Source organism: Poecilia formosa, unplaced genomic scaffold (genome assembly GCF_000485575.1).
Source record: "Poecilia formosa unplaced genomic scaffold, Poecilia_formosa-5.1.2 Scaffold106, whole genome shotgun sequence".
In the NCBI taxonomy this organism is placed as follows: domain Eukaryota; kingdom Metazoa; phylum Chordata; class Actinopteri; order Cyprinodontiformes; family Poeciliidae; genus Poecilia; species Poecilia formosa.
The window spans coordinates 716,646-734,738 of record NW_006800045.1 but is presented as its reverse complement, the minus strand read 5'-3'; the positions used below and the strand labels follow the sequence as shown (position 1 = coordinate 734,738).

At 35.2% G+C, this 18,093-nt stretch overlaps 2 protein-coding genes across 2 annotated transcripts in view; both read right to left on the bottom strand.

Moving 5' to 3' along the window:
• Positions 1 to 3,853: 3,853 nt before the first annotated feature.
• On the bottom strand, positions 3,854 to 10,078 carry LOC103143272 (protein-glutamine gamma-glutamyltransferase Z-like). Its single transcript, XM_007559733.2, has 3 exons — positions 9,958 to 10,078; positions 4,830 to 5,000; positions 3,854 to 4,173 (listed from the first exon to the last, which is right to left on the bottom strand). Exons 1-3 carry the CDS (start codon positions 9,989 to 9,991, stop codon positions 3,854 to 3,856), a joined length of 525 nt encoding a protein of 174 aa, XP_007559795.1. The 5' UTR covers positions 9,992 to 10,078.
• Positions 10,079 to 15,813: 5,735 nt separating this feature from the next.
• Positions 15,814 to 18,093, bottom strand: part of LOC103143234 (protein-glutamine gamma-glutamyltransferase E-like) — a 15,821-nt gene continuing 13,541 nt past the window's right edge. Inside the window, exons 14-15 of the mRNA XM_007559691.2 lie at positions 17,116 to 17,249; positions 15,814 to 16,623 (exon numbers count right to left, since the gene is read on the bottom strand). Of these exons, the coding sequence (XP_007559753.1) occupies positions 16,476 to 16,623; positions 17,116 to 17,249 (282 nt within the window). The 3' untranslated portion in view covers positions 15,814 to 16,475. The remainder of the gene's footprint in view (positions 16,624 to 17,115; positions 17,250 to 18,093) is intronic.

Genomic DNA, 18,093 nt, shown 5'->3' with positions numbered 1-18,093 from the left:
AGAGATGTTCTTCCAAGTCTGTGGTATGTCAAACATCAAATTACTCAGAAATAAAACTGAAATGTTATTTCATGCATCGTCAAAGCTCATAAAGCTGGTAACATTTCATAATGTTTAATCTTTTCTCATTTTGCTATCTTAGAAAATGTAGTGAATTATATTGTGATGTTATGATTCTGCACAGTGAATTTAGGCTTCCACCATCTAACAGCCAAAAACTTGGATTAACAGATGGAATAAATACTCAGGTCATTCTTCAGCTAAATTTAAAAAGTGCTTATCTAGAAGTCCTTCGGTGGTTTAGTTTGTTTTTTAACTGATTTTTTGGAAAGATGCTGGAGTTTTTTAGGAGTTTTGTTCTGTCTGCATAGAGTGATTAAACCCAATTAATCTCATTATAAATAGAACTACTCTGTGAAGATCAGCTCTATTTAAAATGAGATTTATGTAAAACCTTTTGTCACATTTGCCTCTGCAAAGGCTCTGCTTTAACTAGTTACATTTACTCAATTACATATACTTGAGTAGCTTTTTTAAAAAAGTACTTTTAGGAGTATTTTTACTATGCTGTACTTTTTACTTTCACTCGGGTAATTTTATTATTAAGTATCTCTTCTCCTACTTGAGTATAATTTCTGGATTTTCTACTTACTGAATGAAAAACAAACATGAAACATGTTTTAACCAAAAATTCACCAGACACAGACACACCTGCAGTTTCTGTAACAGTTTCTTAAGTTTTTTATTGAAAGTAACTGGTTTGGGGGGAGGGAATAATTTTTTGTTACTTATATGGATTTTTGTCATTTTCGTCCATAAAATACCAACATTTCCACTTAACTTTATATTTTGTCTGTCTGATTATTCATTTTTTATTAAATAATTGTTAATTACTTCTTTCTTTTACTTGAAGTAGTGCTTCTCTTGCCTGAGTACAATTTTTGGCCCACTTCTGGTTATGTTGGAGAATGTTATGCGTCTAAACCAGAAGCTCTCCAATGAACAAAGTTTGTTATCTTATCTTATCTAACATCGTGGCAGAAATGGATTTTCTCCATCTGGTTTCTACATTCAGCCAGATAACGTGAGGAGCTCCATCATTCCAGAATAAAGTTAATCAGTTAGAAGTGCTTCAAACATCTTACTGGAACCTTTCCTGGAGATGTTTTGTTGGACGTAAAGGGGAAATGTGATGAGTGATGTGAGAAAATGTGTCAGTTCTCTTACAGTGAGTCAAACCCATTAGCCGAAGCCAGATTTTGTGAGAGCGCATTATTTTTCTCTAATTTCTGACAAGCAGTTGAGGGAAGCTGAAATTGGGTGGAGTCACACTTTGAGAGTGTTTTCTTTTCTCTCAAAAATGTATTAGTCAAAAAGTGACTGTCATGATTAAAGCCCTTGGCGTGGACAAAGAGGGAAAGAAAGCCATCTTGAGAACAATCAAGACGTAAGTACTTACATTCCTGTTCTGTCTAATTATAATCCATCCTATTTGTTTTCACAGTCTGTTGGTAGTGTGTGGCTACTAAGAGACTAAATATAAATCTGTTGCAATCTTAATGAATTCAAGAAAAATAATTACGTTTATTGTGTAATTGTAGTTAATTTAAAATAATTGATGTTTCTTTTCAGTCCAATGATTCATTTTTCTGAAAATTAGAGCTGTTGTCCCAGAGATCAACAGGGAAGAAGTTATTTTTTCTTAAATTAAAATTTTTCACAGCATTAATTGTAGATGTAGATATTTGCTCATGCAGATGAGCATATAGTTGAGGAGAAGCGGAAAAGAAATGGGTGTGATTCCCCGTATACAAGCTGTGAAATAAGAAGCAGTTAAGTGGGAGTGGCTGAGGTGTGGCATTTCCCCCCAAACTTTCATTATTTCATCATATCACCTCCACATGAATATGTTCTCACACATGAAAAAGAACCGTGATCATACCAGGAAACGTCCCACAGAGGCAACTGAGGCAAACAAACAGACACATGTTTGCGTGACTATCTTTGCGGAGACTTTCCATCAACTTCCATTCATTTCTACAGCCTAAACCTAAACTTAACCCTAACCCTAACTAACCCTAACGCTAACCAAAACTCAATTGGTTAGTCCTAAATCTGACCCCTGACCCAAAAACAGTGTTTCCCCTTGTGGGGTCCAGGCTTCAGTCCCACAAGGAACAATGGGTCCCCACAACGTAGTATGTGTCAGGAAGATGGTCCCCACAAAGTATTACAAACACACACACACACACACACACACACACACACCACACACACACACACACATTAGTTTGTATTTCTGCCCATGTTAGGACTTTGAACTGTCGTCCATCCAAACCGAATGTATTTTCCACAATCTTGCTGCCCTTTTATAGCAAATCAAGTATAACCTTCAATTATTATAAAAATGCTGCATACATCAAACATGACTTAAAAGAAATTTGACTTTGTGAATGCTAAGGCTAGTTAGTATAGCTACAGATGACGATGGATAAACAGTTATTTATTTCTCCACCATTAGCACATTTAGCAGCACATACACGAGCAGTGATGACAGCACTAAGACCCATGTCCTGGCTCTGATTGGTTGTTTTTGGTGGTTTTTGGTCGATGCATTTCTTCAGATGACAATATCAGCTGAGATCCTTTCACAGATCATCTGTCTCGTAACATACCGTCAGCACATGGTATCAATTTTAATAAATATTTTAAAAAACAATTTTTAAAAAATGTTAACCTTCATTATAATATTTTAGTGACATATGGTCGATTGAGACTCTTTCAGCGCTGAAAGTTGATAAAATAAGTAAAGTCTGAATGCTTTTCTTGGCTGATTTTATGCTCCGTGTGTCAATACAAATTATGATTCATCGATTGAGACTCTCATTCTCAACAGGTCTTTTGAAATAAAGGAATTATCTCCTCAGATTCTCATTAACTTCTGAAGGAGCTTCCTGATGATACATAAAATGAAATGATGCAAATCTGAGCAGGAAACAAATTAAAACAATCAAAACTTTTACCCTCAAGGACCAGAACTGGCCAGTTTTATAAGAGATTGTCATTGGTGTGATTTTAAGGCTTACAGATAGATTTGATAACGCCTGCTATTGTAAAGTAAAATTTTGGAGATGACTCAAGTTACCTGATTTTCACTCTGGAACAAATTACTTCCTCAACCAACACCATTTTGGAGAAGCAGAAGACAAAGGAAAGGTGGATGAAGATGATTCAGTTACAAAAGTGCATTGAATCCCGTCAGTGAGATAAACAACTACAATTAGAGCAGCACAACTTGTCACACTATTATTCCACCTCATTGTTTTCAGACCTCTTTCAAACACTTTTCACATTTCACAGATTGTGAAACACTTTCACTGAGGAACAGTTTCAAAAACAAACTTCTTGACGCAAAAAATGTCAGGGAAGTCTTAAAAACAGAGTTTTCTCTTCAGTCATAGGTTCTTTTCAGCAAGTNGATAGATAGATAGATAGATAGATAGATAGATAGATAGATAGATAGATAGATAGATAGATAGATAGATATGTCACTCTTAGGTTGGGAAAATGCAATAAATGTTTTTATGTTTTCTACAAAATAAAAAGTTTTTGGTTATGATGATGAAATATGCCATTTATTAAGTACAAACTAATTTAAAAAGTAATTATTAGGTCAAAATGGTTTCTTTTGTCTATTGAAACACGTTCAATACTTAATTTAAAGCAAAATAAAATCAAATTTTTAAATAATTGTTTATCTTATCAGGTGAGTGTGTGTTAAATGGGCCAAGTGGTCTGAAAAAGTTTGAGAAACACTGAACTAGAGCTAATTTAGAAACTTCTGAAAAGCTCATTACATCCCCTCACAGTCAAAAACAAACAGAAAGAAATGAAAAGACAAATAACCCACAAACTCACCAGAACTCCACGGGTTGAAGAGGACAGAGAAGTTTGCCAAAACCTTTTCCTTGTCCTTGAGGCTGGCAGACAGAGTGTATTCGCCGATGGGCGCGTCAGCTGGCGGTGAAACGATCAGAACCAGGACTCCGGTTTCAGGAGAAGAGCCCCGTTGAAGCTCTGCCTTCCACACCGCCTTGGCTGAAGCTGAATGCAGTGACCGGCCCGGGACGCCGAAGCGAGACTTCGTCCCCAGATCCTCCGATGGATCATTTCCTGCAAACAGACACAACTGAAGGAGTAAGGCAACAATCCTCTGGATACAAGTATCAATTCAGTTTTTTACAAAAAAATATATAAAACTTTAGAAAATAGAGATGAATTCATAGGCCCCATGCAAATAAAAATTGCTACTAAAGGCGCAGGATGTAACTTTAATGAAAAAAATATGTTTATTATTTATTTGTTAAACTGCCTCCATGCTGTGACAGTTTGCTATGATGGGAAAGATAATGAAGTACACATTCCTGCAACATTAAAAAGCAATAGAAAGTTTTATATCTTTGGCATTCTCTCACATTTTGTCACAAACTTCAACATGTTTCATTGAAATTTTTTTTAGATAAACTAATATGGATAAATGAAAACACAAAGGCACTAACAGGCTTTTTATATATAAAACTAAAAGGTTTAACTGATGTTTGGATGGAACTGGAAGACATTTTAAATATCAAAAATAGATAAACAAAACAACAAATAAAATGAATTATGAAATCTCTTTAAACAAAACATCCAGTTTTTGGTAGAAAGAGAATAAAGGTAAATCATGCAAATGGGAATTATTGAGCTTCTTTTAATCTATCATGTGATTAATTGATTTATCACTTATTGCAACAGGCCTAGATAAAAACAATTAATTTAAAGGCACCAACCTGTCACCACAGTCATTATGAGCTGATCAAAGCCCAGGTTGAAAGGTTGAGTCAGTTTGAGGGTGAGTTTGAAGGCTTGGCCTCGTCTGACGATCAGCTCCTTCACGGAGATCTCACTGGTGTGATGCTCATAGTTGTTGGTGTCAGTGTGGAGGTCCACTAATCTGAAAACTACAAAAACAGGACAGGACAAACAAAAAATAAATAAGAATCATAACATTAATGAGAAAGAAACTAGATTTGAACATTCAGAGCAACATAGAGACAGTTACAAAGTCGGCCTTCTATCACATGAAGAACATTTAATGTCTCAGAGAAACTCATCCAGGCATTTCTCTTCAGCCACATTCTGATTAAAACCAGGAAGATAGAGCACATCACCTGTTCTACATCACTCAGTTCTACAGTCCTTCACTGAGAGAACAGACTTTAAAATACTGCTGGTAGTTTATAAATCACTGATGAGCTTAAAGATCTGCTGCTGCTGGATCAACCTTCCAGACCTCTTGGGTTCTGGTTCTGCTCTGCATCCAGAACTAAACCCAAACCTGGAGGAGGAGCATTCAGCAGTGTATTAATCAAAAATAATTGTTTTATAATACTTTGTGATTGTTTTGAACTTGCTTATATGGTTTAGTTTGTTTTACTTTTGTCGCAATGGGTTCCAGATTTCCCTCTTACATATAAGATCTGGATTTTTGTGAAGTTTCACCTGGTCAAATAAAGAAAAGACAGAAAGAAAACTTTCTATGCACCACAAATTTGGATCAAATTTCCAGAAAACTGCAAAACGGCTGAAATACTGAGTTCCTTTAAATCTACACCACACGTGTCAAACTCAAGGAAAAGCAAATTTGGCCCACCATAGCTTTTCATGTGCCCCTCAAGACTCTAAATTACATCAGCAAGTTCTTCCAGTTTGTCACAAATCTGCAAAATGCACACAAAATCAACAAATCTGTAAATTTTTTCTGATTTTACTGCACATTTTCTCAAAACTGGTCAAAAACATTGGGGTTAAGCGACTGCTGAATCAGCCTTACTTGATGTCAAGTTATACTCTGTAATCGATACAGCGAGAAATAAAAAATCTCATTTAACATCATACATGAGCACAAATATTGAATTCCTTACAAATATTTCAAAATTGGCGCCACAAAATGTATAATTTTGATTGCAAAACTTCAGTAAAGCAATCACAAAATCCTGGAGGAACAGCTACTTATTGATGTTTTAATAGTTTAATTGGTTTTATTAATGTATTCTGGCCCTATAAGATGATTCAGATTATTTTTAAAGCGTTATAATTTATGTTGTTCATGCTATTGAGTAATAAACGAGGTCAGAGTCCTTCTCGCGGCTCTGAGCCAGATTGTTCTGAAAACCAATCCTGCCTGTTCAGGTCAGTTGGATGCAGACGGGGCGTGGTGAGTGTTGAACTCTGTTACTAACTATCTGTCAAAAGTCTGCTGACATACATTGACAGCAGAAACTGGGTGTGTTGGTTGCTTAATTTACTCATCCCAGCCTGTGTGTGAACGGGGCATGCCAAAACAGGAGAGTACAATGAAACACACCCTTTCCTTAACCTCTGCAGCAACACCCTCAAGAGTTGTGCAAACACTGCAGAAATCCACAAACCTCATGCAAAGAAAGCTGGATAAAGAACTGTAAGTAAATAAATCCAACCACAAAAACTGATTGAGCAACATCTGAACATGGATTTTGCCCCAGAAAAGAACAACGAAGAGAAAGTTTGGGTTAAATGAATCAATAATTACCTGTCAATTATTGTGTGACTATGAATGAGTGTGTAATGAAAGTGAGCTACAGGTAAGCTTATCAAATTATTGTATTAAGGTTGTGATTCCAGTCCTTCTAATTCATTTACTGTTTCTGGCTTTTTAAAAAAAGAGCAACACCTACACAGGTAACCGATTCTCCGGAGAACTAAATGTTTTTATTTAGTTAGAAAATCCTGGCTAAAAACATCCAAAATCTGTTGCAGCTGCTGGATGTTGTGAAGCAGATTCCCTCATTAAACGCAGGTAAGAATCTCTTCAGAAGCATAAACCTCCAGGCGTGTGTTAACATGAAGCTCAAAGGAAATGTCAACAGCCACAAGCCGAGAAAAGAAACAGCATCTCTCTAATTACCTGGCACTGATTATTTTACAAGCAGTTTTAATAATGACAAGTTCACTCTGTGGTCAAGTTGTGTAAGAAAAAAAAAAATTCTTTTTTCAAGTCAACAGCAGGACAGGTATGAAAATATTTTAAAAAATTTCTCCAAAATCTGCCCATCTAAGCTGTCTGCCAGAACCTTTGGGGAAATATTCTCTTCTCCAGAACAACCTGGATTAGAAATGTTGGACCTTAACAGTAAAATGTTTGGAGAAAATTAAACACAACTCACCAAACCATCAGGCGTTTTCTTATTTATCTGTAGGTTTGGGCTTGTATTTGTCCTGGTGTCATGTTTGTTTCTTTGGGTTATTTTCTATTTGTTTAAATTAGATTTCTGCTTCAGTTAGTCTTATTTAATTCTCATCCCTGGCCTCATTTGGTTTTCTTTTCACTTGTGTTGAACAGGGTCTGTTATCTTCCAGATCACATGTTTCAAACCTAAGGCCCGGGGGCCAACCACGGCCCACCATAGCTTTCTGTGTGGCCCACAAGGCTCCAGATGCTAAGTCATATCAAGCCATTTTCTGTTATTCTGTGATTGTGTAAATTTACGTAAAATCAACAGATTCCCACATTTTTACCCGCTAATGTATAACCGTAAGTTTATTGTACATTTTAACTCCTGCCTTATGGCAGTATTTTGTACTTTTACGACACTGATGCCTGAGCCTTACTTGATGTCAAGTTAATGTAATACATAAATGTAAATATTGTAAAATTCCTTAAAAATATTTATAAATTAGCGCCACAAAAGTAGTGATTTTATATGCAAAAAAAAAATAAAAGAAAATCACTAAGTCAGTTGTGACATCCTGGAGGGATTGAATAATGTGAGAAGATGTTTAATTTTATGAAGTGCTTACAAAAAGCAGAGACAGATATTTATTAGTATTTTAACAGTTTGTTAATGGGTTTTATCAATACTTTAGAACATTCCTGATATTGATTTGGCCCAAAATGAAGATGAGTTTGAAACGGCTCTTCTGGACGTCTGGTTTTATTTCTCGTTTGCATTTATTCCTGTAGTCCATCCTGTTAACTCAGCTCATGTTTTTCACCTGGTGCCTGATTAGTTTCCGCCTCACCTATCTCACATTGCATTCAAGTTCAATGCTTTTGTCTGGTGCAGGATTTGTGTGTTTTTACATCTGTAGTTTGGTGAACTCATGTTCATGTCAAGTTTAAATAAATCTTCATGATGCCACATCGCCGTTCACATTTTCCTCGACCTTCACCAAACCAGACACTGAACACGGCAGTAGATTCACTGTTTGAACTGCTCAATAACTCTGGATAAAGTTATTTTTCTTTAATTGTAAATAAACACAGCTGAGAGATAGAGTAATGAAAATATTTATCCGTTTATAGATTAATAAAATTAGAGGCAGCTCCAGGTTATTTCATTAGCAGGTGAATCACTTGCTGGATTAATGTTTCATAATCTGTTTTTGTATTCTACAAATCAACACGGTATCAAACTCAAATTACAACATAAAAATGTTTTTTTGTTGGTTTTTTTTTGTAGAAGCCACTACGTTGCTGTTTTATGTTGACATAGTTGCCTGGAAAGTTTAATGTTACACTTCCAAGGTGTGTTCTGTTGTTCTTGGCGGCCGTACATGAGAGGCAGAAACACCTGTCTGCCTGAAAGCTTCTCTACATTCATCTGTAAAGCTCAAGCAATTAAAGACACACATTCAGAGTTACTCAAGTGGAAAATGAACAAATAAATAACAATTGTTCACAGTCAGACTCATCTCAGTCTGATACGCGCCCTGCTGAGCTGTAAACCTCTGCAGCTCAGAAATCATAATCATCTTCTCCGCTGCTCGGTCTGCTCTGCCATACTTCTGTTCTCATTCATTGATTTAGATGTTTTATAGCTTCTTCTACTTATAATTATCTATAATTTTAAAATGTAGTGCTTTTTTAGTTCAAGGATCCACATGGAATCCAGTGATTTAATGTAAAATCTGAAATATTTTGGATTTTTTTTTTAAAGATGAAGTCTGTTTTTCTGCTAAGTTGCCCTGGGGGAAGTTTGTTTTTATTTATATTAATAAAGAAAGCTGGATGGATTTTGTAAACTTGGCTTATTATTATCATCAAAAAATTTTAAATAGCTAAATATCACAAAAAAGCAAAAATTGAGTTTTCTCATGAGCCAAAATCAATTTACAGAATATATAAGCAACAAAATAGAAGGTGTAGAAAAAAAACAAGGATGGGAAATTGCATAGTCAGCTTTATTAAATCACCTATTTTGATGTAAAAAAAAAAATAAAAAATATGCAAAAACATTTTTTTTTCTTTATAATTTCGCTAAGTTGAATTTCAGGAAGGGAATGGAGATAAATGTTGTTTATTATGTCTCCATAGGCTTGGATAGAATCGCACAAACTCTTTGAAAAGAAAAAAAGCTATTTTAAAAAGTGTAAAAAGTTCTGATTTATTCACCAGACTTGTCTTAGCAGCTGGGATATAACAAGGAGAGGATTTTGGTGTAGAAAAAGGAGGGAAAAGGAAAATATGGTATTCTTGTAAATGTTGCCATGCAACCAAGTCCGACATACTACAAAGTGACCAAACTAAGCTTTAAGAAACCGAAATGGTCTTTTAATGCTGTGAGGCCTCCCACATTAAAGCCTGAAGTCATAAAGCTCTTGAAGTGTCTTAATAACAGCCATTTTTCTTTTAAATCTTGATCCATTCAGTCAGGGCGCAGCTGCTCTTTATATTTTTAAGGATTATGTCCACCTGAGACAAGTTTAAGCATGTTCAATATTTATTGTGCTTTTCAAAAACAGCTTTGTACAGTGGAACTGCAACCAAAATGTCTCCAGAGTTTTAAAATCTCCAGTGAAAAGATTTACATGCCTTAAACTTAACTACATAGTTTTAGTCTGTGTTCCAAAACAAATAGTGGAGTTTTCATACTGCACCTGAGCTGTAGTCAGTAGGCCAGTTGAGACTCATGGCTGCTCCTGTTGTGTTTGTCCTCCTGAGATGATGAGCTGAAAGCGGTCTGGTTGGCACCAAGCGTGTTCTGCCTGATAACTCTGCAGACGTTGCTTTTAAAGTCCTTGTCACGCCCAGCCACATGCCATTTCTTTGAGAAATAGATGGTGCAACCCAGTCATGCATTCCATGGAAATTATCCCTTTTTTCCAAATATAACAACTGCATTAAAGATTTGCTGCTACCCTAAGTTACCAAATATAATTTTTCTGGTCAACAACACGATTTTGCCCTTCACATGACTCTGACTGGTGTTGACACATTAAGCAATAACAGCAAATATTAAACAATGAGCTCTAAAGATTTATTACAGCGTTTGTTTTTTGTTTTTTTGTTTGCTGGGTAAAATTGGTTTCTTGGTTCTCGCAGTCGGTCGGATAAAATCCTCAACTAGATGACAGCCAGGAAAACAAAGGATGCAAATAGAGATGTTCTTCCAAGTCTGTGGTATGTCAAACATCAAATTACTCAGAAATAAAACTGAAATGTTATTTCATGCATCGTCAAAGCTCATAAAGCTGGTAACATTTCATAATGTTTAATCTTTTCTCATTTTGCTATCTTAGAAAATGTAGTGAATTATATTGTGATGTTATGATTCTGCACAGTGAATTTAGGCTTCCACCATCTAACAGCCAAAAACTTGGATTAACAGATGGAATAAATACTCAGGTCATTCTTCAGCTAAATTTAAAAAGTGCTTATCTAGAAGTCCTTCGGTGGTTTAGTTTGTTTTTTAACTGATTTTTTGGAAAGATGCTGGAGTTTTTTAGGAGTTTTGTTCTGTCTGCATAGAGTGATTAAACCCAATTAATCTCATTATAAATAGAACTACTCTGTGAAGATCAGCTCTATTTAAAATGAGATTTATGTAAAACCTTTTGTCACATTTGCCTCTGCAAAGGCTCTGCTTTAACTAGTTACATTTACTCAATTACATATACTTGAGTAGCTTTTTTAAAAAAGTACTTTTAGGAGTATTTTTACTATGCTGTACTTTTTACTTTCACTCGGGTAATTTTATTATTAAGTATCTCTTCTCCTACTTGAGTATAATTTCTGGATTTTCTACTTACTGAATGAAAAACAAACATGAAACATGTTTTAACCAAAAATTCACCAGACACAGACACACCTGCAGTTTCTGTAACAGTTTCTTAAGTTTTTTATTGAAAGTAACTGGTTTGGGGGGAGGGAATAATTTTTTGTTACTTATATGGATTTTTGTCATTTTCGTCCATAAAATACCAACATTTCCACTTAACTTTATATTTTGTCTGTCTGATTATTCATTTTTTATTAAATAATTGTTAATTACTTCTTTCTTTTACTTGAAGTAGTGCTTCTCTTGCCTGAGTACAATTTTTGGCCCACTTCTGGTTATGTTGGAGAATGTTATGCGTCTAAACCAGAAGCTCTCCAATGAACAAAGTTTGTTATCTTATCTTATCTAACATCGTGGCAGAAATGGATTTTCTCCATCTGGTTTCTACATTCAGCCAGATAACGTGAGGAGCTCCATCATTCCAGAATAAAGTTAATCAGTTAGAAGTGCTTCAAACATCTTACTGGAACCTTTCCTGGAGATGTTTTGTTGGACGTAAAGGGGAAATGTGATGAGTGATGTGAGAAAATGTGTCAGTTCTCTTACAGTGAGTCAAACCCATTAGCCGAAGCCAGATTTTGTGAGAGCGCATTATTTTTCTCTAATTTCTGACAAGCAGTTGAGGGAAGCTGAAATTGGGTGGAGTCACACTTTGAGAGTGTTTTCTTTTCTCTCAAAAATGTATTAGTCAAAAAGTGACTGTCATGATTAAAGCCCTTGGCGTGGACAAAGAGGGAAAGAAAGCCATCTTGAGAACAATCAAGACGTAAGTACTTACATTCCTGTTCTGTCTAATTATAATCCATCCTATTTGTTTTCACAGTCTGTTGGTAGTGTGTGGCTACTAAGAGACTAAATATAAATCTGTTGCAATCTTAATGAATTCAAGAAAAATAATTACGTTTATTGTGTAATTGTAGTTAATTTAAAATAATTGATGTTTCTTTTCAGTCCAATGATTCATTTTTCTGAAAATTAGAGCTGTTGTCCCAGAGATCAACAGGGAAGAAGTTATTTTTTCTTAAATTAAAATTTTTCACAGCATTAATTGTAGATGTAGATATTTCCTCATGCAGATGAGCATATAGTTGAGGAGAAGCGGAAAAGAAATGGGTGTGATTCCCCGTATACAAGCTGTGAAATAAGAAGCAGTTAAGTGGGAGTGGCTGAGGTGTGGCATTTCCCCCCAAACTTTCATTATTTCATCATATCACCTCCACATGAATATGTTCTCACACATGAAAAAGAACCGTGATCATACCAGGAAACGTCCCACAGAGGCAACTGAGGCAAACAAACAGACACATGTTTGCGTGACTATCTTTGCGGAGACTTTCCATCAACTTCCATTCATTTCTACAGCCTAAACCTAAACTTAACCCTAACCCTAACTAACCCTAACGCTAACCAAAACTCAATTGGTTAGTCCTAAATCTGACCCCTGACCCAAAAACAGTGTTTCCCCTTGTGGGGTCCAGGCTTCAGTCCCACAAGGAACAATGGGTCCCCACAACGTAGTATGTGTCAGGAAGATGGTCCCCACAAAGTATTACAAACACACACACACACACACACACACACACACACCACACACACACACACACATTAGTTTGTATTTCTGCCCATGTTAGGACTTTGAACTGTCGTCCATCCAAACCGAATGTATTTTCCACAATCTTGCTGCCCTTTTATAGCAAATCAAGTATAACCTTCAATTATTATAAAAATGCTGCATACATCAAACATGACTTAAAAGAAATTTGACTTTGTGAATGCTAAGGCTAGTTAGTATAGCTACAGATGACGATGGATAAACAGTTATTTATTTCTCCACCATTAGCACATTTAGCAGCACATACACGAGCAGTGATGACAGCACTAAGACCCATGTCCTGGCTCTGATTGGTTGTTTTTGGTGGTTTTTGGTCGATGCATTTCTTCAGATGACAATATCAGCTGAGATCCTTTCATAGATCATCTGTCTCGTAACATACCGTCAGCACATGGTATCAATTTTAATAAATATTTTAAAAAACAATTTTTAAAAAATGTTAACCTTCATTATAATATTTTAGTGACATATGGTCGATTGAGACTCTTTCAGCGCTGAAAGTTGATAAAATAAGTAAAGTCTGAATGCTTTTCTTGGCTGATTTTATGCTCCGTGTGTCAATACAAATTATGATTCATCGATTGAGACTCTCATTCTCAACAGGTCTTTTGAAATAAAGGAATTATCTCCTCAGATTCTCATTAACTTCTGAAGGAGCTTCCTGATGATACATAAAATGAAATGATGCAAATCTGAGCAGGAAACAAATTAAAACAATCAAAACTTTTACCCTCAAGGACCAGAGCTGGCCAGTTTTATAAGAGATTGTCATTGGTGTGATTTTAAGGCTTACAGATAGATTTGATAACGCCTGCTATTGTAAAGTAAAATTTTGGAGATGACTCAAGTTACCTGATTTTCACTCTGGAACAAATTACTTCCTCAACAGCATTTTGGAGAAGCAGAAGACAAAGGAAAGGTGGATGAAGATGATTCAGTTACAAAAGTGCATTGAATCCCGTCAGTGAGATAAACAACTACAATTAGAGCAGCACAACTTGTCACACTATTATTCCACCTCATTGTTTTCAGACCTCTTTCAAACACTTTTCACATTTCACAGATTGTGAAACACTTTCACTGAGGAACAGTTTCAAAAACAAACTTCTTGACGCAAAAAATGTCAGGGAAGTCTTAAAAACAGAGTTTTCTCTTCAGTCATAGGTTCTTTTCAGCAAGTTATGCCTGAATACACGACAAAAGGACAAAATTCAAACATTTAACAAAAGTTCAGCTGTGAAATAACTGGACAAACAAATCTTACTGCCCTAAGTGTCGTTTTTGCCCTCACTTCAGATAAAGAAAATTTGTTCAGAGTAACAAAAACTACAAGAATGAAATTATTATTTTGACAATATCTAATCAAGGTTATTAATTTTGTTTTAAACTTGTCTTTATATTTTAAAACATTACCCAGTTTTCAGCATTGAGGTTTTTAGCCACTATGGGGGGTCTGAAGAGGCAAATGCAGCTCCGGAGTCGCATGTTTTATTGGTTTCCTTCTATTCATATGCTCTGTTTTACCTGTTTACTCTGGTAAATTTAATGTAATTTTGTAAAAATAAAAATCAATCAATCAATCAATCAATCAATCAATAAATGATCCTCCTGTCCTTGTAGAGCATTTGGAATTATCTTGTCATTTTTAACTAAATGTAAGAGAAAGTCTGCAGTTGGTGTAGCTATCACCAGTTCCTTTACCTGTGACCAACAAGTGTGAGATAGTTATGACTTGCATATTTTATACCTTATTAATAAGGATTATGGGTCTTTAATGGCAGTCTGGGGCGTTGTCCACCTGCTGTGCCTCCCCTTCGAACAAAAATATTAACACTTTTGTTTTTAGTCCCATTTTTCATGAGCTGAACTCAAAGATCCTCAGCGATCTTTTATTGTGGCACACCTGTGCAATAATCATGCTGTCTAATCAGCATCTTGATATGCCACACCATGATGTGGAAAGGCTCACTATCACAGATTTAGACAGATTTGTGAACAATATTTCAGAGAAATTATTATTTTGTTTATACAAAAATGTTTAGATATTTGAGTTCAGCTCATAAAAAATGGGAGCAAAAGCAAAAGTTGCATGTGAAGTCAATTCAGAATAAGAGGAAGGGAAGAAAAAAGAAAGAAAGCGAGAAGAAGGAGGAAAAAAGGACAAAGAATAAATTAAAGTCATGATTCACTAAGTGTAAAGAATGTAAATCATAAGAAAACATGGCGGAACAGTGATTGTATTACACAGACCATAAAGAGGGACGGACAATGACGGGACAATTATTAGCGGCAGACGGTAACGCCAAACAAACGGAGTTTGGTGTCACTTTTGAACGGTGATCTGCTCGTTTGTCGGACCTGTGAGGAGCCGGATTCATCTACAAACAAGCAGAGAGGCAGCAGGTATGGCAGAGGCTGGATTATTACATCCTGGAGTAGCTCTAGCCTAGCCTAGCCTAGCCTAGCCTAGCCAAACTTCCGGCTGTATGCCAGCTTGTTAACTCATATTGTCGGCTATATCTGAACTTCATTATTATAGCGTAGTTGTGAACTTTAGCATATTAATTGGTGATTTTTATGATTGGAATAATTGTTGTATTGCGTTTCTTTTTTTATGAAGTTAACAGTTAAACTACTTATTAAGCATTAAATAAGTATTTTTTTATATTTGTATAATAAACATTCATGATTTCAAAAGGTAAGGTTTGAAATGTAAATATTAATTTGAAATGTAGCACTTAAAAGTTAAAGAATTTAAATTAATTATTTTGCTCTTTTAATTTGAATCACTTTGTGGGTTGATTCACAATGGTAGTATTTTCTTTGCAGTCTGAGTAAAATTAATTTATGTATACTTAAGTAATCCCGGTTAGTAATATTTATTTTTTCTTCTTTTGGGGTGAAAGAAATGTTGAACATACTAATAAATAAATGGAGGGCAGATGAAGAAAACATCTTTGTCCTTTGAGTGAAATTCAGTCAATTAAAAAAGTCTGTGTTGATGTATCAATTTCTTATCAAGTGGAGAAGCTACACAAATTAAAGGGAAACTTGACATTGTGTATTATATTTTTATTCACCATAGAGATCAGAATAATTTAAAAACCCCAAAACAGGTAGCACTGATTACTTTCACTGTTTTTTGGTGACTTATCATTGAACATCAAGACTACTGTATATATATTTAATTATACAGAATTGTATTGAATAACAAGACTTTTCACTAAAAAAACAACAACACTGTAATACCTGAGAAAACATATATGGAAGTTAACTTTTTAAACCTACAGAAATAAACAGAAAGCACTTTGAAAGTAAGTGACGTAGCAACACAGAGTCTGTAACAGGCTGTAGATAAATCAGCTTTTGACATAAAATGCAGTTTATTATAACACTGGTTATTTTCAATCTCTCTTTTTGAACGGCAGGATGTATTTTGTTGAGCAAATTTAAGTTAATAAAGAAACCTGCTGAACACAGCAATAAGTGAACCAGACAAAAACACTTTTTAAAACTACATTTCACAGCTCTTAGGCGTACAAAGTTTTATGGGACCGGTGTGTTTCTGTTCATGTCAAAAAAATAAATTTCTGATTTCAAAATTTTGCATAGATTTTACACACTTTATTCTCACTGGAAACAAAACACATCAAATCATTATTATCGGTAAATGTATTGCATCAGCCATCTTGCTTTAAAGGACTAAGGAAGTGGATGAGAGAAATTTAAGGTTTGACGATGACTGTACAGCTTTGCTTGATGTCTCTGAACGAGGCGCAGTCAAAGTCGACTAGAAGAGTCCTCTCTCCGCTCTTATAGGGAACGAAATGAAACTTCACACGAACTCTGTTGTCTGGCAGCAGATCTGGGAGTCTGCGAGGAGCACAAAGAAACATTTAAAGGCAAAAAAAACATTAATACATTTTTACTTTGCTGACTTATGTTTCAGAGAGTGTTTTGATTTGTTCAGTGGTACAAAAATACTGTTAATATAAAGTCAGGAAGAAAATTGGAGGTCTTATTGACTATTTAACATTTTATGTTACTTTTCCCCAAAAAAAACATGAACATCATAAGATTTTTTTTTAAATTATTTTAATTTTCTGGGCTTCCTTACTGTGTGTTTGTAAAATGTAGATATTATTATTTATTGCCAGTTTGTTTCCTTTTTTAAATTAATTAAATTTGGATTGTTGTGAATATTGAGCCTAAATGAAAATTAGCCTCCTTCCTAAAACAAAATAACTTTTATAACTCCTGTGGGCCCTCTTAGTTTTTTTTTGTTTTTGTTTTTTGTTACCGTACATAAATGACACACTCATTACAAACCCAACACATTCCTAAACACTTGTTAAAAACTCTCACCTGGTTATGAGTTCTCCAATAAAGAGGCCGCTTCCTGTCAGGGTCAGACTGCAGTCCCTCAGTATCTCCTTCACTGGATTCTGGAAAAGCACCTCAGCTGTCAGTTCCCTGTTCACTCTGCCGTCACCAAACACCTACAATCCAAAGACACAATTTAGACGCAGTTAGTTAGTGGAACATAAAAGCATTTTGTTATTAGAACCTCCAAATTGATGCTAAACTGTTAGAATGTGATACTTTGCCCTTTTTCAGACAAACTTCATGCATAAAATTGAGGATAAAAACCATAAGATACAGTTAAATGTACAAAAAATGTATTTTTCCATGTATTATTGGATTCATTCTATCACACTGTGTAACTTTATTTTAGTTCTTCAGGAAGCAGGAACTAAAATCCATAATTGACACCTGGGTATGAATCACCATTTGTGAAAACGCATAATCCATCCGATAAATTAAAATGTATTTGGCCAGTTGGATGGATTTGTTGCTCGTTTTTTTGCCCCACACCTAATTTACAGTCATAACCAAGTCACAAAAAAAACAAACTACTCCTCTGTGATTCAGCTGTAATTTCAGCTGGTAGTTTTCTGCGTGACTATCAGCCTCTTCCATCATTGTGGAGGGATTTGGTCTCACTGACATTTGCAGACATGTGCTGTGGATTAGAGCAAGCTGTGTCCTGCATAATGACAATCATCTTCTGGAAAGCCTTCCAAACAAACCACATTAGTTCAAGCTTTTGGTATTATCTTGAATTTAAACATTTAACTCCCTGTTTGGCTTTTGTTTTCTTTTATTTCCATGACCTCAAGATGAACGTGCTGGGAGAGATTAACAGCTGTTTTGAATCGTATTTACTAGTCGTCATCATTTTTTCCAATTATAAATAATTGGAATATTTATAATTATTCCAACTATAAATACAATTATAATTTAAATAATTATTGTATTTATATTTTCCATTGCGCTCTCTCT

Coding starts and splice junctions, on each gene's coding strand:
- LOC103143272 (XM_007559733.2), bottom strand. CDS start 9,991: ATGAGTCTCAACTGGCCTACTGACTACAGCTCAG. Junction 5,001..9,957: donor GCCTACTGACTACAGCTCAG/GTGCAGTATGAA, acceptor CTGTTTTTGTAG/TTTTCAGATTAGTGGACCTC. Junction 4,174..4,829: donor CATAATGACTGTGGTGACAG/GTTGGTGCCTTT, acceptor GTCTGTTTGCAG/GAAATGATCCATCGGAGGAT.